Source organism: Phocoena sinus, chromosome 14, assembly GCF_008692025.1.
Source record: "Phocoena sinus isolate mPhoSin1 chromosome 14, mPhoSin1.pri, whole genome shotgun sequence".
Taxonomy (NCBI): Eukaryota; Metazoa; Chordata; class Mammalia; order Artiodactyla; family Phocoenidae; genus Phocoena; species Phocoena sinus.
In genome coordinates, this window is record NC_045776.1 from 51,270,161 (window position 1) to 51,295,106 (window position 24,946).

General features: G+C 46.6%; 1 protein-coding gene across 4 annotated transcripts in view; it reads right to left on the reverse strand.

Annotated features, from left to right (window-relative positions):
- The window catches only part of GATA6 (GATA binding protein 6), a 30,527-nt gene extending 8,684 nt beyond the window's left edge, over positions 1-21,843 (reverse strand). For 2 of the 4 annotated variants that reach the window (XM_032603483.1, XM_032603486.1), the window contains exons 1-6: positions 21,613-21,843; positions 19,046-20,208; positions 14,571-14,737; positions 10,370-10,495; positions 9,171-9,258; positions 8,975-9,078 (exon numbers count right to left, since the gene is read on the reverse strand). In XM_032603483.1, coding sequence (XP_032459374.1) covers positions 8,975-9,078; positions 9,171-9,258; positions 10,370-10,495; positions 14,571-14,737; positions 19,046-20,171 — 1,611 coding nt within the window. In that variant the 5' untranslated portion in view covers positions 20,172-20,208; positions 21,613-21,843. Of the gene's footprint in view, positions 1-8,974; positions 9,079-9,170; positions 9,259-10,369; positions 10,496-14,570; positions 14,738-19,045; positions 20,209-20,711; positions 20,785-20,940; positions 21,255-21,612 lie in introns of those variants that run through there. The other 2 variants (XM_032603484.1, XM_032603485.1) reach the window with 2 other exon arrangements.
- Between the last annotated feature and the right edge of the window lie 3,103 nt (positions 21,844-24,946).

The window sequence follows — 24,946 nt, forward strand, 5'->3', positions numbered from 1 at the left end:
TGTTCAAAGCTTCCTTAAAATCTGAGGTCAATAAAATAATTTCTTTTTGCTCTGGCTCACAAACTCTTTTGAGTACTGGCCCTGATATGATAGGTAGCTGAATCACGAATGATCACATATGTCAACACCTATCTTTGGAGATGCCTTTTTTAATTATTAAAGTTTCAGAGAAAATTAACAAATAGGTATAAACACAGAGTTAACAGATTGTATTTAATTCTTATCCATTAGATCTTCATATTGCTAGTAACTCTTTTGGCAGACACCCATGAAATGCATAATAAATTACTTTTTGTTCCAGTAAAGGAATTCATTTTCTTCGAAGATTCATTTAGCAATAACATTTCAGAGTATCCTAAGCCAGATTTCTTAAATTTGGCCGTGTTTTCCATAACATTATTTCATGTTTTGTGACAATTTTTGTATATTCTTATAGAGGCGGGGGGAAAAAAAAACTTCAAGGCATCTGCAATCCGCAAAGAAAAGTTGTGCTCTGAGATGAAGGCTTTTAACTTGAGGCCGTATGAAAAGGCAGCCCACACTTATTCTTTACCTAGTATTCTGGCTTTCAGATTGTGATAATGAGTCAGTTATTAAACAAACCACAGTCCTGTGATAAATTGGGTGGACATATATGTTATAAACTATTTAAAGAGCAATACAGTTTTACTGTTTCCTACTATACATACAGGGACATTGTCATATTAATGTAGTAAGTGTATTTCTAATCACCATCCTCCCCATGACACGCGCACGCGCACAGGCACACAAGGAAAAAAAAAAGAGGGAAGTCTAGAAAAGGCCTTCAGATCAAAGTGAAAGTATGCAAACTCCACATGCTTTCACATTCCCTGCCAGGGTGACGTGTGACTTTCACGGCGAAGGCCAATGTGGTCAGACAGGAACGTGAGTGAATTATTAGAAGGATCTGTGAAAGAAGAAAAGAAAGGGAGCCTGGCACGTAAGGAGCGTGAAGATAAAATGCCAACAAAATATTTATGTTCATGGCTAGCAGCAAGTGGCGAGTGGGATATTAATAACTGTGATGACTGCCAACTCCCTGGGAGAGGTGGGAGACATCGGCTCCAGCCCCGGCTGCAACGCGGGCTTGTCTTATGACCTTACAGAGTCACTCCGGATCCTGGTTTATAAATGAGGCAATAATAATACCTAAGTGCAACTCTCTCGCCAACCCTCGTGGGAGATTAATGCCTTTTTAACTCTTTTTATTCATTTAGAAAAAAGTACCTTGGACTATAAACTCTGGGGGGGAAATGGACACTTGCCTCTTAAGAAATGCTTTTTTAATGATTTTGTAAAAATTAAATTGAAGGCAATTTGGACATTCTAAAAGTTCCAACTCACTTGGCACTCACTGTGTATGGGTTTAAATCACACCATCAGAAGGATTTTAATACCACGATCCTAAAGTATTTCATATTTTTTTTTTTTTTTTTTTTTTTGCGGTACGCGGGCCTCTTACTGCTGTGGTCTCTCCAGACGCACAGGCTCAGCAGCCATGGCTCACGGGCCCAGCCGCTCCGCGGCATGTGGGATCTTCCTGGACCGGGGCACGAACCCATGTCCCCTGCATTAGCAGGCAGACTCTCAATCACTGCGCCACCAGGGAAGCCCCAAGTATTTCATATTTTAAGGGAGACTTTTTACCATCACATGCACGTCAACAACAGTAAATTTTACTACTTATTATTTTTTCTATTACCAACTAACAAAGTCTTAGAATTATAATATATTTTATTGATAAGTATAATGTTTAACAAGAAAATTTATACAATGTGCCTTGTGTATTTGGTCATGAGAAAATCACTTCTCTAGTGCTATTTTCCTAGCTGTACTTGATGCTGAAGTTATAACCAAAATTAGTCAGCTTTCTTTAAGAACATGTTATTTCTTCTCTCTAAAGGCTTCAGCCTATCCCATATTAATCTAGTATGCCATAGGAGTAAAAACACTGACTCTGCCTCTGCCAGACCTGTGTCCAAACCCAAGCCCTGCCTCTTAATCTGATATATAACCTTGGGGCTATTACTGGGTCTCACTCCCCCAAATGGAAAATGTAAATAAAAACACTTCATTTGTAGAGTGATAATTGGGAATAAAAGAGAAAGGGTACATAAACCATCTGGCACTTAAAAGGTACTTGACAGAAGCTAGTTTCCTGCCTTCCTACATCCACAATCTTATGAGAAAGTATAAGAAAGAGGAAACTCCCCCAAAGCAACCATACGGTAATTAATCCACTAAGGCTTGGCTCTCAAGTACCCTAAAGGCGAGCGTGGAACATTCAAGGTAAGAGTTAAGCAGGGGGACTTCCCTGGTAGCGCAGTGCTTAGGAATCCGCCTGCCAATGCAGGGGACACAGGTTTGAGCCCTGGTCCGGGAAGATCTCACATGCTGCGGAGCAACCGGGCCCGTGAGCCACAACTACTGATCCTGCGCTCTAGAGCCCGTGAGCCACAACTTCTGAGCCCACGTGCCCCAACTACTGAAGCCCATGCACCTAGAGCCCGTGCTCCACAAGAGAAGCCCACGCACCGCAACGAAGAGTAGCCCCCACTCGCCGCAACTAGAGAAAACCCGCATTCAGCAACGAAGACCCAATACAGCCAAAAATAAATAAATAAGTAAATAAATAAATTTATTTAAAAAAAAAAAAAGAGTTAAGCAAGAACTTTGGTCCCCACTCCAGCAGCCTCTTGAATCTTCTCTTCCTCACACTCAAGTTACCCTGCGTGAAAGCAACTCATACTGTATGCAGGTCCTTCATGAACGTTCCTTTCAAGTACTTAACTACTACAGAAATAGTTAATAACAATAGAAGCTATTATTTTGTGACCAATCATAGTGCCAAGTAAATCCAAAGTGATTCAGCTACTCAAAGAAAAAGACAGTGGAATATAAACTTGCTAATAAAGAAATAAGCTACGTGACTCAAGCAGTGTTTTCCAATTTTCATCACAGTATGCAAATATTAAATAAAATCTATAAAAAGAATATAAAATATTAACCTGCCAAGTACCTAACCTTTCTTCAGAAGGCCTTATAAAGACATCCAGATATCCCAACAAATGTCAGTCCCTAAATCACTGCCCCTCAGCTCCGGAGCACTTAAGCACTTAACTCTTTCAAACCACTTCTAGCATGAGATTTAGCACCATGCAGCTCAGAGGTATTACTTCTGACAAGGTCATTGAATAAAGCTATTACCTAGGACTGACTGCAGTAGGGAAATGGGTCCCACTAGGCATAGTGCATCCCAGAAGGATAAATGAGGCAGGAATGAAGACCTATTCAACACTGAGAAACTGACCAAACGTGGGCAAGGCCCACCCAAAGGCAGAGAAGCAGCCAGAGAGGAATCTGAGATGTGGTCCTTGTTTGAGTATAAGGATGCCTGCCTCTCTCTCTGTGGAAGCTGTCACCAACAACAAACCACAAAGTGAGGAAATGAATTACACTTAGACACACCATCCTTAACACATCTCCATTTGGAAGGGTCACCTGGCAGCTACCCTGAAACCATCCTGCCCCAAGTAGTCCCTCAGGTCAGGACACGTCACCAGCTCCAAGGAGGTAGTTTTCCTTATTAACTGTGAAAGGAAAAGCTGCTTCTAAAATGTACAAACAGGCATGCTAACATTTGTTTACATCAATTATCAAAATGCGCCCAGTTAAGGATATTTTAATTGTTGGAGTATAACAACACATTTTTGGACAGAAACACCACAGTGGGTGTTAGAGAAAGTCCATCATTTAGAAATGAACATAGTGTGGACCCTACTTAAGGCTGACTTAAAATTGACTTGAAACAGTTTTAAATATCTGCCTTCCACCTAATTTATCCACCTCAGCTCCTGCCTTTGCCTTTTTCTTTTTTTTTTTTTTTTTTTTTGCCTTTTTCTAACCTACACTCCAGCCACACTGAATTCCTAAAACTGTCCCTGAAGCATCATAGTTACCATGTTCTTCTTCCTGGAAACCTCTATCCCGATTTTTCCCCCACAAAAATCCTACACAACTAATTCAAATTTCCTCTCCTCTGAGAAACCATTTCCAACCCTGCGGTCAGAATTCACGGCTCCCTACTTTCGACTCCCAACTTTGTTGCTCATTTAAAACACTTTCAAATCTGACCAGCAGGAAGATCTGTCTATACACACGTGTCCCCACCACGACCACCACGTTACCAACAATCTGATATCCAGGACCTTGTTTTACTACACTGAAAACAGGGCATCCCGTAGCACAATGCTTCTTAAATGGAACAACGACCGTAAGGCAAGGGCTAGTCAGATAGAGTTCATCTCCATTTATTTCCACATTATATGTTTAATGATGACTTCAACATTATATTTGCAGTTTTAATATAAACTTAAGTAGGTTTTAATTTTTGTTAAATAATTATCTACAGAACTACTTGTAGGCAGACAAAATATGTTCAGTGATTTTTTTATCCTCAGCCATTGTCTTATTACTCACTTTATCAAATTAATCCTTCCTGTCCCAAAGAAAATTAAGAGATAACTTTATAAATTGGGGGATGAGTTATAAAGTTTTTGTATATTATAGTTACATACATATATACAATATACATATGCATTTTATATATGTGTGTATATATGTAAAGTATCCTCCAGTTTTACAAATTTTTACTTACAAGTCCTAAGAGGGATAGAATATATAGAGACTACTTATTAAATCTTATTTGGGAATTGCTGAAATAGAATGTTACCATATTTGCCTCCTAATAACAACAAACGTAAAACATAACTCAGTCAATAAATGGAATTCAATGAAAAATTCAAATATTCTTACAATCCACAGAGACTCTAAATGCCAAAGAAAATCTGATGTCTGTTTCGGTCAACTAAATAAACATTTTTCAGTAAATCTAGAAGATTTAGATAAAGAAGATTTCAGACTGAATGAAAAAAAAAAAACATTTGGAGGAAATTTATCTTTAAGTTCAAAACTCACAAAATTAATCAACTGTATCAAAAATTAAGTTCAACACATTTCTTAACAAACACAAAGAATTCCATACAAGAAACTGATTATAAAATTCTGATAGGACTTCCCTGGTGGGTCCAGTGGTTAGGACTCCGCACTCCGGACGCAGGGGATCACGGGTTCGACCCCTGGTCGGGGAAGATCCCACATGCCACATGGCAAGGCCCCCGAAAAATAAATAATTTTAAAAAAATTTTAAATACAGAGAAAATAAGGGAAAGAAAAATGAAAAATAATAAGGTCTAATGAATAGTAAATATCATATAAATGAAAGCAAATAAATCATTTACTGCAATAATTAAAAAAAAAACACTCCAAAGGAACAAGACAGTGGCTATTTTAATACCAGGCTGTCCGGCAGCAGCAACGGGTCTTCCTGTTCTCATACAGGAGACAAACTGCCCTCCCTTCACCTCCAAAACTTACACACCACACCTGCACAGCCTGCAACAGAGAAACTGAGTCATAAGGGAGCAGGTCAGCAACCTGATGACTATCAGAAGAAACGAGACAGAGGTCTAGTTAAAACACAAAGGAGCAACACACGTACATAAAGCTAAGACATGCCACAAAGTCAACAAAATGAGGCTTCAGAGCAGTGCAAAAATGATTTTCGTGTGCTCCAGAATACTCAGCTCCAGCCAGGCTTGCTCAGGTGCCAGGTCACGATAGTACCACCACTGAATATGCCCACATGCAGGGACATCTGAACTTAAAAGAAGTCCTCTAGGAATGCCAACTGGTGATCTCCTACAGCTGACTTTTCAGCGGGGAATTAAAACAGCAAGTCTCATACAGTCTCTGCAACTGTCTCTGTGCTTTAAATCACAGTCATTAAGGAAAGGTGGAGGAGCGGGTATGTTGCCACTTGTATCTCTAAGTAGAGCGTGTGGCCCCTTTCCTTGTTCCACTGGGAGTATGCCTACGATTGTCCTTTGTTTTGTAGCTTGGCTGTCCCTATTAAATGAGGACAACCCTGCAGGACTGATTTCCACCCCGTCAGTCACAGGGGCCGCTGGAGATCCACGGGGCAGACCCATCATCACTGGAGGTTTTAAACGCCAAGCCGAAGAAGGACCCAACCTTGCTGTGTGGATATAATAACATCCCCCTCACCTACAGCACTCACAAAATCCTATAAAGCAGTCATTCACAACGCCAGCTGCCCTCCAACGTGATACACTGGGACCAAAATGGGAAAATGTCACTTCTTTGTCAACACAGACGCCTTTCACAAATGCTTCTGCCAGTTGCTCACAGATAACGGCTCCAGCAGCCTCTTCACGGCGCCGCCGCTGCCACGCCAGCCACGCACACGAAGAACCAGCCGGCCCAGGAGGGTCTGAAGAGTGTCCAGGGACCAACGGACACACACTGGCACTCCTGGGGAAACCACTGAGTCTGCTACAATTATCCTTGGAGGGGACAGTTTCCCAAGGCAGCCAGTCTACTGGCTTTTGCCGGGTAGTCAACACCCACATCAGGAAGGCACCGATGCTGGGAGACTCCGTGATGGGCTGGCCATCCGGAGAGAAAACTCACGAGCCCAGTGCCAGCCCAGGCCAGGAAGGGCGGGTCCCTGGAGGGAGGAGGGGATGATGGGCAATCCTCTCCCCCCAACATCCCCCCCACCCTCCCCTCCCCCGCCAAGCCCTGACCTCACCCCACCAGCTTCGGGAAAAGCTGTCAGGAAGCACTTCTGAGGCCACCTGGGCTCGGAGAACTGCCCACCCCCGGGTCTGCAACTCACACCGCTGGTTCCCACAGAGGCTGCCCGGGCTCCGGGAGTGATGGGGAGGGTGCAGCAAAAGACCTTGTAAGGAACTGCTCTCCAACTCCCCCAATCTCCGAAGTACTTTTTAAAATATATTTTTTTAATACTAAAATTGCTTTGCCTCCTGGCCTCTGGTAGTAAACTGAGGCTTTCATCCGACGGCACTGGCCGACGAGCCTCCCCTGGCATGCTGGGTCCCAAGTGAGAGACAGATGCAGGGACACCAAAGCTGCCGTGGGACTAGCTGCTGGACTCCCGAGGTCCTTCTTCCAGACAAGTCCGGGCCTGACCCTGTCACTGCCTTTGCACTGTTCCTCCCCTGGAGGGCAAAATTGATTGGACTTGCAAATAGCCAGTTTTGAAATTTTACATCACAAAACCACAAGGGCAAAACAGACTCCGCCCACTAAGGTTCCAAAGCCCATTGTTGGGCAAAAAATCTCTATTTCTGTGCCATTTATCATTCAAATTTAGCTTTTGCCATGCTAAGCTTGGACTGTAGCACCAACAAAAGTGAGTTGGAGCTGGCAGCAATCCACTTTTTAGCCTGGAGAGGCAGATACTGAGGCTGAAACCCTAGCTGATCCCTCAACGCTTCAGAAAACCAGAACATCCTTTCTCCTGATTTAAGCCGCATAATTGCTTCTGAGGACTTAGGGCACAATAAAGGGTATTTTAAAATAATATTGACCTTTTCATTTCCTCACAACTTCTATTTACCACTTTAGACCCTTGAAGTTACATCTTGCCCTCCTGTAAAAAAAAAAGTCATTTACCAGAGTTCACCTTTATAAAGGCTAGAAACGTTCTTTAAGAATATGTGTCTGCAACAAACAAAAACAGCAGAAAGGCTTTTTCCCTTTGGAAACTCTGAACAAACTTCTTGTTCATTAAAGAAAAAGAGTCCAAGAGAGTTTGAATTGGAGGAGTCAAAGAAAAATATCAAACATACCTTTAAGCAGTTAACAACTTTTTTTAAAATTTTTGTTTGTTTAAGCCAGTAAAAATACCAGCTCCGTGGTTCCTGGTTCAAAGACAACTCAAGGGCAGTAGTTTCAATTTCACCTGTGGCGGTTGTTCAAAAACACAAATTTCCAAGCCCCACCCCCAGAGACGCTGACTCAGAAAATCCAGGGTGGAGACCAGGAATCTGTAGTATTTCAAAGTACCCCAAATAAAGCAAAATTAAATGTAGAAAAGAATTACTAAGTAGGAATTTTAATGCTAATGTTTCGCCCTAAACCAGTCTCAGTGTAATCCTCACCCGGGGCTGTGAAATGCTGCCGCACAGGTCGGGCCCTGGATCTCTGAGGACCAGGGTGCGGCCCGGTCATTTTTAAAGGGCATTCCAGGTAAATTTGGGAAACACTAGGGTGGGAAAGTGCTCTTCATTTGAGAAAACCTGAGTTTCAATTACAGCTTTACTGAAACGAAGTCTGTGATCTTCACAAAGACCCAGGCACCCTTGTCCTCAGGGGCGCGAAATCACACACAAACCGAACTGCTCACAGGCTGATCACCAGGCTGAAATAAGCCTGGGTACAATCAAGGTGCATTAGAAGATGGCGAAGCTGCCCAGCCCAGCAGAGGACTGTTAGGTGAAGATCAGCGAACACAGCAGCACATCACATGACTCATTGTGATGAGCTTTGCTCTGGGTAGATGATTTTTTTTTTTAATGTAAAGAAGGAAGAGAAGAAAAAAGGCTGGAGTTGATAAGATAAGCAAAAGCAATTTAAATGCCATGGGCACTGGGATATATAAAACCACTGAGCTGGTACTTTTCCTGATCTACATTAGAAATATATAATACATGTATATACATTTCTACTGTATATACATGTACATATATATATATAAACTCAGATAAAAACCTGGAAATAAAACAATTTAAAGCACTTCAAACCAAAACTTCTTGCCTTTACTTGGGTTAATTTAACCATAAAGAAATGATGTGGCTCTTAATTAAGAGGTTTGTAAAGTACTTAAGTTTGTCATTTTGTTGACATTTAAATGTAATTTCCTCTAAAAACTATTCTTAGGTATCAGCTAACAAAACTGAACTGTTGGTTTAGATTATTGTACTACCAGATAAGATAAAATTTGAGATAATATACCGGGAGAGCAACCCACTAGCTTAGAAGGAGTCTATACTGTTTTAACACTTACCCCTGAGGCTGTCGGTTGTGTCGTAGGGGAAGTATTTTTGCTGCAGTCATCTGAGTTAGAAGAGGTGGAAGTTGGAGTCATGGGAACAGAAGTATTGCTATTACCTGCAACAGTCAAAATTAACCACATAAGTATACATATACTCTGCTAAGTTTGGCAAATACCTGACAGTCAAATAGTATTTTGTTATATTTACCGGAGCAAGCTTTTGACTTATTTATGTTCTTAGGTTTTCGTTTCCTCGTTTGAATTCCCTCTTTTTTCATAGCAAGCGGTCGAGGCACCTAAAAATTGTTCACATAGGCCATGAGTTTAATAAATATTATATTGAAGAAAAACCAAACTAACTAAAGACCCAACCTCAGTACTGAAAGCCCTCATTTAAAAGAACTTCGCATAAATGCCAATCCAATTTTTACATACACTTCGAACTGCATAAAGACTACACTTTCCCCATCAAATGCAGAGATTCCTCCAGAAAAAAAAATAGGGAGGGTGATTTGCCAGGGAGAACTTACTCCTTCAACTTAATGTTTATTGTTTTAAACAACTTCAATTACAGAGTAAAACCACTGAATACATTCAGTGTAAAAACACTGAATACATACAAGAAAAATAAATATTTTTATTTCAAAGAGATCATGTATTCTTCTCCCTACATATACCAAGGATAATTTTCTTTTTAAAATTGACATATATCTTGCGCTATCCTTAAAATGTAGAATCTAACTATAGCTATCAAATATAGCTATTCCTCTTTTGTATAAATGTATTTGATTGCATTCACATTTTTTAAGCTATAAACTAGTTAGTGTGAATTTCTAGTTGGTTCCATGCTTTTTTTTCTTTTTAAGTGTACAGTTTTTTAACATATACACACTACTATATACAAAATAGATAACCAACAAGGACCTACTGTATAGCACAGGGAACTATACTCAATATTTTGTAATAACCTATGAGGGAAAAGAATCTGAAAAAGAATACATATATATTATACGTATATAATATATATATTATACACACACATATGTATCACTGAATCACTGTGCTGTACACCTGAAACTAACAAGAGCATTATAAATCAACTATACTTTGACTTTACAGCTTTTTTTTTAAAGCTTACTACCATCTTATAAATTCTAAAACGCACTTTCCCACATTTTAGTATTTTTAAAATTGGGATGTCTTACTATGGATTTGTGTGACAGTTTAATTGGCAGTATTTTTTGTTTCTTAAAGTTTCTATTATAATTAACAGGACCCTCGAGTCAGAGGTACATATAGAAAATCAGATTTTTCACTTTTATGCCCTCTCCTTTGCTGATTTTTTAAACTGAAACTATGTACAAACAAGACACTGAACGTGTATACACATGAAAGTAGGTGGCGCACCCCATGGAGTTTCATGTAGAGTCCACAAGCATTGCACACAGGTTCACCCTCGGCGTTTCTGCGCCACAAAGTGGTGGTTGTGGTGTGACAGTTGGCACAGGACAATCCAAGCCGGCGGGAGGAAGGCTAGAAAGCAGCACAAGAATGTAAGTGTACAGATATGTGATTTTTATGCATATGTTACATACATCAATGTATCACGTCCCTGCCATCAACAAGCATGTACCTGGTTATTATAAATAAGAGGTCCCTTGAGAAAAAAACCTTGACGTGTAATTAGGTTGACCTTCCTGGACCAAAGTGTGCTCCATCCAATACATAAGATTGATTTGCTCCAGCCCATTAGCATAGATTAAAGCAGTCACAATGCTGGCCAATGCCTGCACTCACTGTTGTCAGACGGCTGAGACACAAGAGTAAAGAAATGAGTTTTTCTGTGCCCCCTCCTCTGGAATTCTGCTCGCACAAGGGAAACGAAGCTTCCCTGACAAGAAATGTTTTCTATCTGTGTGTATTGTCAGAGGCTCTGGCAGACCTGGTCCCAAATGAGGAAATTGTTCATTGAGGAGAAACTTCTAGATTTTTTTCTCTTTTTAAAAGATGTTCTAGGGGACTTCCCTGGTGGCACGGTGGTTAAGAATCCGCTTGCCAGTGCAGGGGACACGGGTTCAAGCCCTGGTCCGGGAAGATCTCACATGCCGCGGAGCAACTAAGCCCGTGTGCCACAGCTAACTGAGCCTGCGCTCTAGAGCCCGCAAGCCACAGCTACTGAAACCCGCGTGCCTAGAGCCCGCGCTCTGCAACAAGAGAAGCCGTTGCAATGAGAAGCCCGCGCCCCGCAACGAAGAGTAGCCCCCGCTCACCACAACTAGAGAAAGCCCGACTGCAGCAACAAAGACCCAATGCAGCCAAAAATAAATAAATAAAATAAATAAATTTGTTAAAAAAAAAAAAAGAAATGCAGTCACAAACCACCTGCCAACATGTTAAGTGGCTTTGGGGAGTCTCTGCTTCACCTGAAAACTGAGATATTGATCTATTTCTCAGATATGTGCAAAGGAATAAACCAGAAACTGCAGAAGGGTCTATATATATTCACAGAAATGGATTTTGGAAAATGTACAAAAATTTTGGAAAGAAATATATTTTAATACATCTCATTAATTATCATCATGACTGCCTATTGCATGAATTTTTGTATTAACCATTTTACAAAGGATTAGCAAATTTTACAACATTGTGTTAGTGCTGGCATTGTCTTATATATGGTGATGCTGCTATATTTTATTTAGCCTGTCAATATAGTACTCAACTTTTGTTCATACAAAGGGTTAAATTTATCAGAAGAGGCCAACAGTCTGTCACTCTGATTTCTATGTTCCCTTTTATACCCATAACATCCTTATATGGAATTTATTTCCTCTAAATTATTATGTGTGAATTATAAAGAGGGGCTATTTAAGCTAGTATAAGTTCCTGCCTAGAATGACAAAAATCTAAGTTTGTTTTTAAATTACCTAGATAGGCAACTAAAACCCTGCTGTGATTTCAGTTAAACAAAAAAAAAAAAGCTATGGGGAAAATCCAGGGACCAAAGCAAGCTGAAAGACACAGAATTAGGGAAGTTGGTAACGATGATTAATTTAAGAAAAGAGGTTATAAAGAATGGACAACAAAAACACAGACTGAGCATTCACTGAATATTCAGACTAAAAGACAGAGAGTTCCAAAATCTTCATTGGCAAATTTAAAAGTTAAAATTGTATTTTACTTTTATAACTCACATCCTGTTGTATTGCTGTAGCATACTCTACAGACAAGTTGTAAAACCAAAGAGACACTGGGAAGCCTTTTAGTACTGCCACCTTTTTAAGAAATCAGTGCTAAGAAAGAATCAATTTGACATTTGGTTGAAATGAATGTTTGGCTAACAGAACTGTTTGAGAAATTGCTTTTAAAATGATGAAAACATAAAATCTTACACATCAGGGCTTTTTTTTTTTCTTTATGGTTAAAATAAAATAATTTCCCAGAAGAGCACTCCTTTCTCTTCATAAATGTGAAATCAGTAAACTAGGGACAGGAAGTTTCATTTTATAAACAGGTCATTTATGACAGTTTCCAGTGGAATTTGGAGCCAGTGTGAGGCAAACTTATTATCAGAATTTGCCATTATAACAAAGAACTTTATGACTGTCAACTGCAGATCATAAGTGAAGCCAGTCCCCATAAACATGTGAAATGAAGGTGAGTGGGTTATAAAAGTTCCTGTAACAAGTGATCTCAGCTATATTCATCACTGACAAGGAATTCAAGTTACACCATAAATCTCTTATTTTGCAATGTATTACAAGTTCAAATTCAGTGATTGGTTCTCTACTGCTAGCTAAACAAACCTGGGTTCAACACTCTGAGAACTAACTAGATCCAGCAAAACAATAAATAAGAAGCCCACAAGGAGAACTAATTGATAGACACACCCTTCAATTGGTATCATTTATAACACATTTACCAAGCACATTGGCTGACCTTGGTCACTGCCAAGACACCTGCTACACAGAAGGAAAACTCATAGATTCAGAGATGTTAAAAACTGGGGTTTTTTCCTGTTAACAGTTATTTTTACTGGTAAGTGCACAAAACTAATGCCGCCATCTAAATATGGATGTTACTAGATCAAATTTAAAATGCCACTAGAACCTAAATTCTGCCAGTTTTTTTGCTCAATCTTGAGAAAATGTTACCTTCTGGACTCAGCTCAATGCGCCTTTCCAAAAAAATAATAATCAGTTTCATTGTTCATACATTGGCTAATACATGAAAACAAGGAACTTCCTTGGAATATTTTCCGGCAGTACTTTTTCTTTTTAAATATGATGCATATAAGAAAAATGAAAACCACAGGGAGTCAGGCACTGAAGTTAAGGATGCCCTTTGAAGAAAAGTTTAAGCTGTGGGAGACTGTAACAAGTTTAAGGCACATACACTCATTAAATTAACCTCAGCCACTTTATTTTAAATGCATTAAAAACAAAACAACCATAAAACTAATTGCTTCTCTTTAAGGTGTCAGACTTACATTGTGATGCAATTTCACTCTAATCTATTTAACACAAACAACATGTGTAGCATTTGTTCCTGCTAATTAGAGTATAACAATTAAATAAATTACTTGGATACTTAAGATGTCTGGCATCTAACTGTAAAATATTTTACTTTAAAAGGTATTAGAGTATGAGTGCTTGGCTAAACAAATGTTAGCCTTACGGTGGGGCTTGTGAAAGCTTTTGTTTATTTTCTCCAGTCACTACAGCAGTAAATACCCTTTCCTTCTTAACAACACACAAGACAATAAGAGATTAATCCCTGAAGAAAATCAGAATTCCCACACTTTAATAAAACATAGTGAAATGTGTCGGGATGGTGAAAATCCTCTACTTGCAAAAAACATGCAGACTGCATTTTCTTCTCAAGTTCTATGTAGTTCCCTGAACAGCCACATTTCAAAATAACAAAGGTTAGAGTAAATAAATTTTTCACCCGACTCAAGGACAGTCCAAAAGACGGATGGAATTTGGAGCTAAAACTAGTCTGGCTCCGAGAAGAGGTGGAAGGGGCCCAGAGGTAGAAGCGACAGAGTCAAAGGGCTCCAGGAGGATGAGGCTGTGGGGAGAAAGGGACTGTGGGTTCGCTGTTGTCATATCCATTTGAGGGGGCATGTTACAAAGAAGCATGCTTTTTTTCAAGAATAAACTCCAAACCAGACCAAAGAGTCCACAGTGAAAATAAAAATCTCCTTCCTTCACCTGACCTGGGGCTGTAGCCTCAGTTTTTCTCCCTGGAGGTTACTAACATTACTCATTCCTTGTATCTCCTTCCAAAACTATTTTAGTGCATTTACAAGTACATCTAGAGATTTGTAAATATAGGGAGTTTTGGTACTTTTAAAAGATGGTAGCACACTACACCATTATTTTTTTTTTTTTCCATTTAAGGACGTCAGTCTCCTTTCAGGACCTGCGCTCGTGGGCGCTCGAACGACAGGAGAACCGGGCGTACCGCTGGGGCCGGCACTCGGCCCGCCCCGGGTGCCCCCGCGGGGACAGGTGCGGCCGGGCGGGGCCGGGCGGGAAGACCCCGGCCCCAGGGGAAGAGCGCCGCTTGGGGCCGGGCTGCAGGGGAGGGCGGCGCTCGCACTCACCACGCGCTTCTGCGGCTTGATGAGGGGCCGGCTGAGGCCGTTCATCTTGCTGTAGAGGCCGCAGGCGTTGCACAGGTAGTGGCCGGTGCCGTCCCGCCGCCACAGTGGCGTCTGGATGGAGCCGCAGTTCACGCACTCGCGGCTCTCAGGCAGGTCCTCCAGCAGGTCTGCGGGGACGAGAAGCCGGTGAGGTCCCGCCCGCCCGCCGGTCCGTCCGCCCGTCTCCGCGGGCCTCCCCGACACCCCAGCACCCCGAGCCGCAGTGCCGGCCTTCCCCACCGCTTTCTGCTCGGCGGCCCGGCGGGGAGCCGGCTGTTGATGTCATAGCGATCGACCTGTTGACCAACACTTTGTCCAATACTTCTGCACCCCTGGGCGCACCCAGTGCAAACCCCAGGGCAGTCGGAGACTGAGCTGGAAGCCCGGCCCGAATCATCTGCCTCCTGTCTCCAAGGACCTCAGAGTTGAGCCGTGGGGAGGTTGGTTTGGGTCCTCTGACCCCTTCTTTCCGGCTGTTCCCAAGCTTTTCAAAACTGAAATCCATCATAATTACAATATACCACTTGCCAAACCCCAGCAAGCCTTGCGATATTAACAATGATCACTGACCCCTGCCCTAACCCACAAATATCCCCGGACAAAGTGAGGCTGTCTTCTTTACTTCTATCTCAAGTTAACTTTTTGAAGGTATTTGCTATATCTACTACTCTTCGTTTTCCTCAGTAAAAAATAGACAAGTGAAATTAGAAATACTGTTCTTGGGCACTTTTGCCAATTAATTAGAAATTACTCAGGTCTCCTCAGGGGGCGGGGAAAGCACTAAAAGATTAATAAACACAGAGATAAATGTTAAGCTCGATTTTCATGCCACAAAGACCAAATACTAAAATATTATGATTTCAAAATGGGTCTTATTGCTTCAATCTACAAAACGTCTACAAATGGTTGATGCTTTACCAATTCAGAAAATTACTCGACCTGTCCCAATGCTAAATAAATTTTTTCCTATTTTCCTGCACTAAAAGTTCAACTTAGGTCATCTATTTAAATTATATTTGTCATTTGGCTACTTGGTTAGTTTTCCAGAGTTCACAATTAACCTAAACCTGCTAATTTACTCTAAAGAAGCCTTTAGAGTAAATGGTTTTAACATTTATTACTTCCCCTTGAATCAGTTAAATATGAATAATTATCTAAAATGAGGTTCTTATCAAGCACTTTTTAAATAGACTTTAAAATATCTCCAGTCTAGAGTTACTTATATTATAGAAAATTTAAATGTTACCATTTGGCTTTCTTTAAGGAGCATTTTTGAATCAGTTTTTAAAGTAAATAAACATTACACTTTAAAGTTTATTTGAAGAGTATGCTAGCAAGCCTCTCTATTCTTTGTGTTTCTATTCACGAGCAGCTTACAGCTTGTGTTTACCATCAACTTGTGTAAAGATATTTAAACGGGATTTGGACATACAGAAATCTTTCATTCCATTAATATTATTTACCCTGCAAAACAAGTCTCCTTCCTCCTCAAGAAATAAGTTTAAAAGAAACTAGCCTCCCACATAACTCGAGTTCAAAGTTGTCATGGGGATACTGCAACTTAGAACACATCACAAAGATTTATTCTTCTCCGCCCTAAAAGCTACTATTGACTACGGTAATCAGTAAAATGCTCAGGACTTCAAGGACACTAAAGTTAAACAAGGTATTTGTCTTTGTTGTTGACTTTAAAATGTTACCTATCAGAGCCCCTCTCCGTGGAGAATTGGGGCATTCCCTGGAGAACCCAGCCCTACCTACGCCTGGCCTCCTTCTCCCGGGCTGGGAACAATAAAGACTCCCCGGAGAAGACAGTGTGAACGCCCCAGGTAAATCTCTTTAGTCAGCTGAAAACCCAGAGACAAAACTTAAAGTCTACTTTGGATAAATAAAATTTAGGAAGTTTGCTTATTTTTAACTAAATAAAATCTACAGCTCCCATTGCCTCCACACTTTTCCCCACTCCTCATTCAGCAGCTGCAATCCTATAACTAAAATAAGAAAAAGCTACTTTTTATAAATCATGAAATCTGATTGTGCTGGAAGCTCTCTCACCATTTCCCCCCAATTCATCCTCTGTCTCCTAACCTGGCTGCTTTGGGTGGCCCTGGGCAGTGACAGACTCAGGGGAGAAGGGCAAGGCCAGTGAATGTCATCCCAGGACCGAGAATGGACCCAATTCAGCGGCAGCTTGTGAGGGCACTGGCCTCTGGAGACAGAACTCACCCCAAAACTCCCCACCAGCACCAGGGAGAGGTGAATGGAGCAGGTTCCCAGAGAACAGCCCCCTACTCCACCCCGCACTGTGCAGGTTGAGAAAGCTCAGTGCTCAGGTTTTAGCCCTGCCCATTTGCTCGAAAAAGAGTGCCTCCAAAAATGGTTTGTTTAAAAAAAAAAAAATCAAAGTGGAGAAGCAGAGAATCAGTTAGGAAGCTGGGAGGAGAGGTGCTGGGGGTCGAGGTCTCTCTAGCATGGAAACACCTGTAATGGACAAGCAAAGTTAGGGTCATTCATCTCCCCCACCCTCAGACTGGCTTATTCTCAGCAGCTTCCTGCCTTTAAAGACTCTTTATGCAAAAGCTGGGTGTTCCCAAACCCCTTTCCTTTTTTTTTGAAACATGCTCTGAGTCTACACAAGATTTTTCTAACTTTGCAGTGTTCTACCCAAAAAGGGAAAAAATTAGTGAAAGGATAGGCTAAGTTTAGATTGAAAAACTTACAACCTGTCTGTAATTGCACTCTACCACCTCTAAAAGGATTTTTCTCACAAAACCAATTACTTTAAACATCCAAAGACTCCGATTATGTCTTTTGGACTGCTTCTCTGTCCTGTGTAATGCTGGAAGAGGGCAAAGGGAAACGGAGGTCACGCTAAGGTGCGTCGCCAAGCAGGCAGAGCTGCCTCCTACCCAGCTCACACAACCTTTCGGATTCCCTGCTGGATCCTTGACTGACAGAAACCTCACAGCCTAACCACCACCCCCTTCCATCCTTTGAAGATCCTTCTCCCTGTCTCTCTGCTCCCGGGAGCCAGATGTGGGTCCCTAATGCAGCAGGAAGGGTGACAGGGCTCTGTGGTCTCAAGTCTCCAAACTTCAACAGGGCCCTCCCCACCGCCCCACTCTACACACAGACCATAAAGATGGTCTCCAGGACCAGCTTTGCAAGGAGAGGAGAGGGGATTTTCAGCCCAATGTTACTGAGAGAGGGCAATTCAAATAAGATCCTTCACACCTTCAGGCCACTAGCATTCCCAGGCTGTCTCTGAACACAAGGCTGTTAGTGCCTCACTTGACCCTCACTAATTAGGGTCCCTAAAAGACTTGCTGTCCCTAAGTGAAGGGCTCTCCCGCAAAGCCCAGACCTGGGGCCTGAGAGCGCCAGGTAGGGTACCTTAGGCTGATGTGCCTCCTTGTCCTTGCCACTTCTTGACTCCCACAGCTCCCCTCAAAGAAACAACGGCCAAAAAAAGCCCATTATTTTGTCTTAGGAGACTGTCAGGTTATATCAAACAGGTTAAATACAAAGAGAGACCTCTGAAAGCACGAAAAAGGACCCAGAATGCTGAAGCTGAGGAAAGAAGCCAACGTGCCACTGTCAGGCCAGACAACAGTTCACACCCTCCCTTGTCATTGAAGAACAGGACAAACACTCTTCAAGATGTGGGGCATTTGCAGGAATTTTGACAATTGTGTTTTCCCAGTTCACTCCAAACTGCCCCCAGACACTGGAATGGAAAGCATGAGTGGGATTGGAAACTGAAAATTTGTTGGCCTGGGTTCCGGAGGAAGAATAGGCGTGAGTGCTCCTGGATCCCTGGTCCCAGCCTGGGGGACGCAGGCGGGAACAACAGCACGACACCCCGCCGGCCTGCTGATGCCAAGCAAAAGGGCCCCGGCACCAGCCTTCCCTCCGGACAGTCACAAGGCTGACCTCTCTTCTTGCCCTCTCACTGAGGGTCAGGGAGATGCCAACTAGGTCCTTTTCCACCATGGACCTCTTTAAACACTCTCGCTGAGGGAAACACACGCAGCTCCAGACCTTGGGAGAGTTGAATTGGGTGTGACTGTGTGTATTGGACGAGAGGGTGAATCGCATGCCCAACACGCTCCTACAGTTACCCTCCAAATGGACTCTCACGCTTCCACCCAGGCAAACTGGAGTCTGCGACCAAGTTCAGGCCCTGTCCGTTCCCTCCTGGGCTCATTTTTTTCCAACTGCCCACTCCAGTCACTATCCATCAAGTCCCTGGACCTCCTCCCAGACACTGAGGCATATCTGCTCATCTAGTCTCTCTCGTTCAAAACAGAAGCACCACAACAACGCGGTCAGACTCCGGGCACCCAGGCAGGAATGCCCTGGAAACAGGGCCCAAGTCAAGTAGCTACTCTACACCCCCTCGCGTCCCGACTCCCATGCCGCGGCGCGACCCTTACCTGCGCTGGGGCCCCGTGGCACAGGGAGCGGGGCTCCGGCGCGGCTCTGCAGGCTGTGAAGCACCGGGGTCTCGAAGGGTCCGGCGGGCCAGGCGGGCGTCAGCGGTGCACCCACGTAGGGCGAGTAGGCGCTCGGGTGGTGGTGATGATGGTGGTGGTACGTCCCGTTCAGCGGCCGCGCGGCCGACAGCGAGCCATACTGGTGCTCGCGGCCGCCCATGGCCGCCAGACTGCCGCCTCCACCGCTCACGCCGCCCGCGCCCCCGCCGCCGGCCGCCGCGTAGCCCCCCGGGTCCCGAGCCGCGCCGTTGGCCATGGGCGGGCTGGGCGAGTAGGGGAAGCGCGCCGAAACGTGCGCCGCGGCGGAGCTGGCGCTGCCGGGCCCCGCCGCCCCGCCGGCCGCCGCGCCGCCTCCGCTGCCGTACGGGGGGCTGTCGGCGGAGGCCTGGGGCCAGCCGGGGTGCGCGCCCGCGCCGCCCGCGTGATTGGCTGGCCCGCCGCCCGCCCCCTGGAGGTACGGCAGGCCGGGCAGCATGGAGCCCACGCGCGTAGTGGGAACGTAGACTGGGGAGCTCGCCGCGGCCGCGGCCGCAGCCGCGGCGGCCGCCGAGTGCACGAAGCCGCCGGGCGCGCCGTCGTAAGCGGCGGGCCCCTGGCTGGAGAGGGCGGCGAGGGTCTGGTACATCTCCTCGGGCTGCTCGGGGGCGAAAGGGCTCAGCTTGGCGCCGCGGCTGGACCACAGCAGCTTGCTGGCGGTCGCGGCCTGGTCGAGGTCAGTGAAGAGCAATAGGTCCTCCCAGCTCGACAGGGCGCCCCCGGGGCCAGAGATCCCCGGCGCCGAAGGTCCGTGGGGAGCCCCGAAGGGATGCGAGGCGTAGGGGCTAAGCAGCAGCGAGCGGGCCGTGGGTCCCGCCGCCGCCTCCGTGTCGAGCTGCGGTGTCCTGCAGTTGCTGGCGCCGCCGGGGCCGCGCTCCCCACCGCGAGAGCAGCAGGAGGAAGAAGAGGAGGAGATGGGGGAAGGCGGCGTAGAGGGCTCCCGCGCTGGAAAGGCTCCGGAGTCGCTGGCGTCCGCAGGCGCGGCCCCGAAGCGCTTCGGCAGGCACCAGCCGCCGTCAGTCAAGGCCATCCACGGTCCGGCGCCGCTCCTAGCTGACTTCTAGCTCCTGAGACCGGATGGGGAGGGAGACAGGGTCGGGAGGAGAGATAAAAAAGGAGTTATCCAAAGCGCAGGCTGCACGACATCTTACCTCCAACTCGCCTCCCTAGCTAATGAGATTCCTCAGAGATCCCGTTTCTGCCCCGGGCTCAAGGGGTGGGTAAGGAGAGGGGCATGGGGCCTGCGCAGCCGCCACAGGATCTTCCCAGGACCCGGATACAAGCTCTCCCTCACCCGCACGGCTCGGGTCCCTTCGCGCTCCCTTCCCACCCCCTCCGCAGCATCCCTCATCAGCGCGAGCGCCAGACCCCAAGGGTGACTGCGAGGCCGGCCGAGGTTTTCCTTCCGCCCCGAAGTGGCTCCCTCCTGGCTGATGGCACACAAAGGAACTTTTTAAGTAGCCGTGCGTGTCGGCGCTGCCTTATCATTCCTCCGTACGGGGGTCGCTCGCCCGGAATGCCTCAATATGAGAGCTGCCCGCGTGAAAATCATTAGCACAGGGAAGGCAACCTGTTCCCGAAAACGAAACCGCCGCGTTCTCCCATACTGGCTTTCCCAGAGCTTCCCGGACTGCGCTGACGAGACAGAACGCGAGCCCCAGAGAGAAATGCAACCCAGCCCTGGAAGGTGGGGCCGCAGGGCGGAGATCGCAGTCTCGGACCTTCGGGTCACAGGCAGTTCGGGGTGCGTGCGGGGCCGGAGTCTCCTGCCCAACCCGCGTCCCCGCGGCGCCGCACACCTTAAGACACCGCTCGCCTCTGCAGACGCCAGCGCGTGCGCTCACGCCGGCCGCGCCACGCCGGCCAGACCACCCCGGCCCACCCCGCGGTCATCCCCAGCCGCGGAAAGGCCAGACCGTTCCGGAATCGGACGTAGCGGGGTGGAGCGGAGCGCAGAGAAAAGGAGGGGGAAATGTAAGGGGGGACGCGAGACCGCCCCGGAGCCGAGGCCACCCCAAAGGGGAGAGCAGGAAGAATGTCAGGGAGACAAGGAGGGGGTGGAGGAGGGAGGCGAAATACAGCCGGACTGGCCTTCTCGGGGCTGCTTTTCCAAATCGCCTGGGCTCATCGGAGATAACCATACTAAAATTAATACCCACACACAGACCGGGACTAGATAGCAGGAAAGAAGTCTCTGCCCGCCTGACTGCCGGCTCCCGCCCCTTTGCGCCAAGATAACTCGGAGATAAGGCTGCGCGCAGATAAGCGCTTCGGGGAGAGGAAAAGACACCATAAGTCGGTCCGCGGTGTCCCGGGAACCTGGGTGCCTGCTGGGAGTGGAGAAGGTAGAAACCCTCGGAGCCGATCGCGGCCCGCAGAGGGCCGGAGAGCCGAGGCCGACGGGCCAGCGACGGGTGGGGGGTGCAGAGGAGGAAAGAGGAGAGATCGTGCAAGAGAGGAAGCAGCCGAACCTCGGGTGGGCGCTGCGCATGGAGAACAGCCGTGGCGGAGGGGGCTCCAGAGCGCTGAGAGAGGCCGAGGGCGCCGGTAGGCGAGCGCGAGTCCGGGGTCTGCGCGGTGTTGCTGGTGAATAAAAAGGAGAGAGGAGGCGCCTCTTACAGCTCTGCCGGAAAACTGCAGCCTGCGCTCCTGATTGGACTCACCGAGCCCTAAACAAACAGCGCTCGCCGAAGGGTGCCAGGCTGTGGGTCGGAACTGCGCTCTGCGAGCAGCTGGGCGCTGGAGGTGAAGAGGAGGAGGAAGAGGAGGAGGAGGGAGCTAGGGGAGGAGAGAAAAGAGGGTGGGGAGGAGACGGCGGACAGCGGGGGGAGGGGAGCGCGCCGCCCGGGCAGACAATGAGCCCCGCGCAGCCTGCGGGTGTGGGCTAAGCCGCGAGCACCGTCCTGGGAGTAGGGGCGAGTCCATCCAGGGGGCGCCGACCCCGGGGACGCCGGGGGAGGGGCGGAGGTGGCAAAACGCCTGACCTGGCTGGCGACCCACACCCATTCCTCCTCCCCCAGTTACACGCGCGCTCAAGGGGGCGGGGGGGGGGCGACGGTGGCGCTGGAGGAGTTGACCGTGCACAGCCCCACGCAGCCACCGCAGCGGGAGAGACGCGCCAGCTCCCTGGTCAGCGCGCCCCCCAGAATAAGGGGGGAAAGTGCTTTCCTCCGCTGGCTTCCCTGCTCCTCCCTGCACATTAAATGAGCTTTTAGCTCCGCAGTTGTGTGTGACCGACCTTAAACTTTCCCAACCTCTCGAGACCCTGAGGCTCAGGTCGTGGTGGCCGTCGGGAGTCTCGTCTCCTGTGATCTAGGAAAAAAGGAACTCGAGTGCCCAGCTCCCTATCTCTGCTCTGCTTTTCAGAAATGTACTAAATTCCTGGGAAGTTTAGGGAGGTTCACGTCAGCCCTCCCCAGCTAAACTACGGGAACTTTGGGGGTCATGGTGTACGTAAAGGTTAGTCCATGAAGTGTGCAGAATGGAAAAGGGTTTCCACGCCGGTCACCCCCGGAGGTGCTCTCCAAGTTTTGGTGTCCCGTTTGCTCTGAGCTTTCCCTGGAGAACTTCAGGTAAGTATCAGATAAGTCGTTGGAAATAGGAGGGGGTCACCTTCCCAGGTCCCAGCGCGAAATACCGCTTCCCCACCCCCATCCTCACATACACACCCCTTCTTCGCTCCCTCCAAATGGTTATCACAACTGTGTACAAACTGATACGGTCCTTAGCCAGCAAAGGGACTGGAAATGAACGTCGCGGGGTTATCAGCGCCGATCTGTCAGCGGGGAGTCGCGCGGCCGCAGGTTCGTCCGCGGCAAGAGCCGTGATATATGTCTCGCTCCCTTTCTCTCACAAAAAGGATTTCTTCCGACAGATGTGACCCCAGAAGACTGTCGAGAGAGAATTTTAACTAGGGCAGGAGCAGTTGTTTTGTGGCAATGGATTTTTACACTCTTTTTTTTTTTTTAAGGTAAATCGAAGTAAATGATTTTCTAAAGGTCAGTCTCCCTGAAAGCGTTTGGGCTGTGTGTGTGTGCGCGCGCGCGTGTGTGTGTGTGTATGTTTCCAGTTGGGGAAGAGAGAGGAGCCCGAGCAAAGTTGAGCCGGGGTAGGTAGGGCCGTAGTAAAATAGGGTTTCGAGAGATTGTGAGACCTCCTGGCTAAATGTATGTTTCCTCTGTATGTGACTGTGAGCTATGAACCTGTGAATCCTGGGGGACAAGGGGCCAGGGCCTGGCAGAGCGGGGGAGGAAAGAGTGGAATCGAGGAAGTCGGCGATTCTTTTTTTTTTTTCATTCTTCGTAGTAAATTGCTGCTAAACACTTTTGAATTTTAAATGGCTACCGAAAAGGTCCATAAACCGTTCTCATCCAATTTAGTCACTTTTATTACATTCCTCTTTGCCTCCCCCAATCACTGCGGCGGCTCCCAGTTTCAGCGTGGCCGCAATTCCGAAAAGACTGAAGATAGAAAACTCTGGAACGGAGACTGGCGACTGGAGCAGGATCCAGGGGCTTTAAAATTTAACCTGAGTTCGATCGAATGCGTCTACTAAAGTAGATAACCCGGCGTCCGCCGTCCACTTAACTCCTACCAGGGCTTCCAATGCCTTTCTTTTGTTTTTTACGTGAGTTCCGATCAAATTTTTATGTAGACTGAGTTTTGCAGAAGCTCCTTTGTAAGCCGTTACAGAAAGGTTGTGGGCATTTGATTTCCTTTGAGTCCAACTGTTCTTAAATATTTCTGAGGTTTGCTCTCAAAAGCAAAGTTTTCTTTTTAAAAATTCATATCTCAATGAGGTGATTTCTAACGAAGACAAGTTAACAAATAAATAAGTCCTTTGGCTGAGTTGGAGTCCGGGCTGTGAACGGCCTCCAAGCCTGAGCCCCGAGGAGAACGAGCCCCCGGCGCGAACCTGATTCCTGCTGTGTGTGTGTTTCTTATATTTGCAATTACGTGGGTGACCGTGTGAATTTCCTTGGACAATAGTTGACCCCCAGGGACCGGCTTTTCCCGCCAATCCGCAGCAGCGGGGAGAGGGTGCGCTGGCCCCGGCACGGCTGAGACAGAGGTGAGCGGCGGGACGCAGACCAACTCCACAACGTGCGAGTTCTCAGGCTCGAGAAAGGACAAGGCATTTTACCCTCCAGATTCCCAACCAGTTTTGAACATTGCTTAAAACAAAGGTGGGGGCAGGGAAGTCATTGTTTGCTCTTTTGCAGGGTCACAAGTTGTTTTCTGGTTTTTTAGACTGGTCTTCTTTCTCTTGTCAGTTAACAGAGAAATAAAACAAAACTGACCCGTGGAGTTTATTCAGACAGAATGCCAGGTTGCCTGACTGTTCCAGTTTGCAGTTTTCCCAACGCATCGCCTTTGGCCTTGGGGACAACACCCCCGGGGCGCCGGGGAGCGGCACATTTTCAAAGCCACCCCCCAGAGACCCGAGGCCCGGCGCTCTGAGCTTCCTCTGAGCGCCCCAGCTGGTCCGGGAAGGCCGGAGGGATTAGGGGGGCGCAGAGGAAGAAGTGCACCCCAAGAGCTGGCGATGGTTCCCACAGTGCTTCAGGTAGACGGTCATGCTCTTAGAAGTTTTCTTCGTGTTTCCTTTCCTTTCTTTTTTTCCATTTCTTTCCCTAACGCCTCTCTCTTTCTGGTGGATTTGCTAATCTGGAACGAAATCGTTTCTCTCGGGACTGTTGAGACCCAAGAAGTAGCCCCTCCGGAGCGATCCTGCCTCCGCGAGCGGCCCTCCTCACCCTCGGAGGGGGGCGGGGTGCCTCCCGGGCGAGGCCTGTCCCCAGGGCT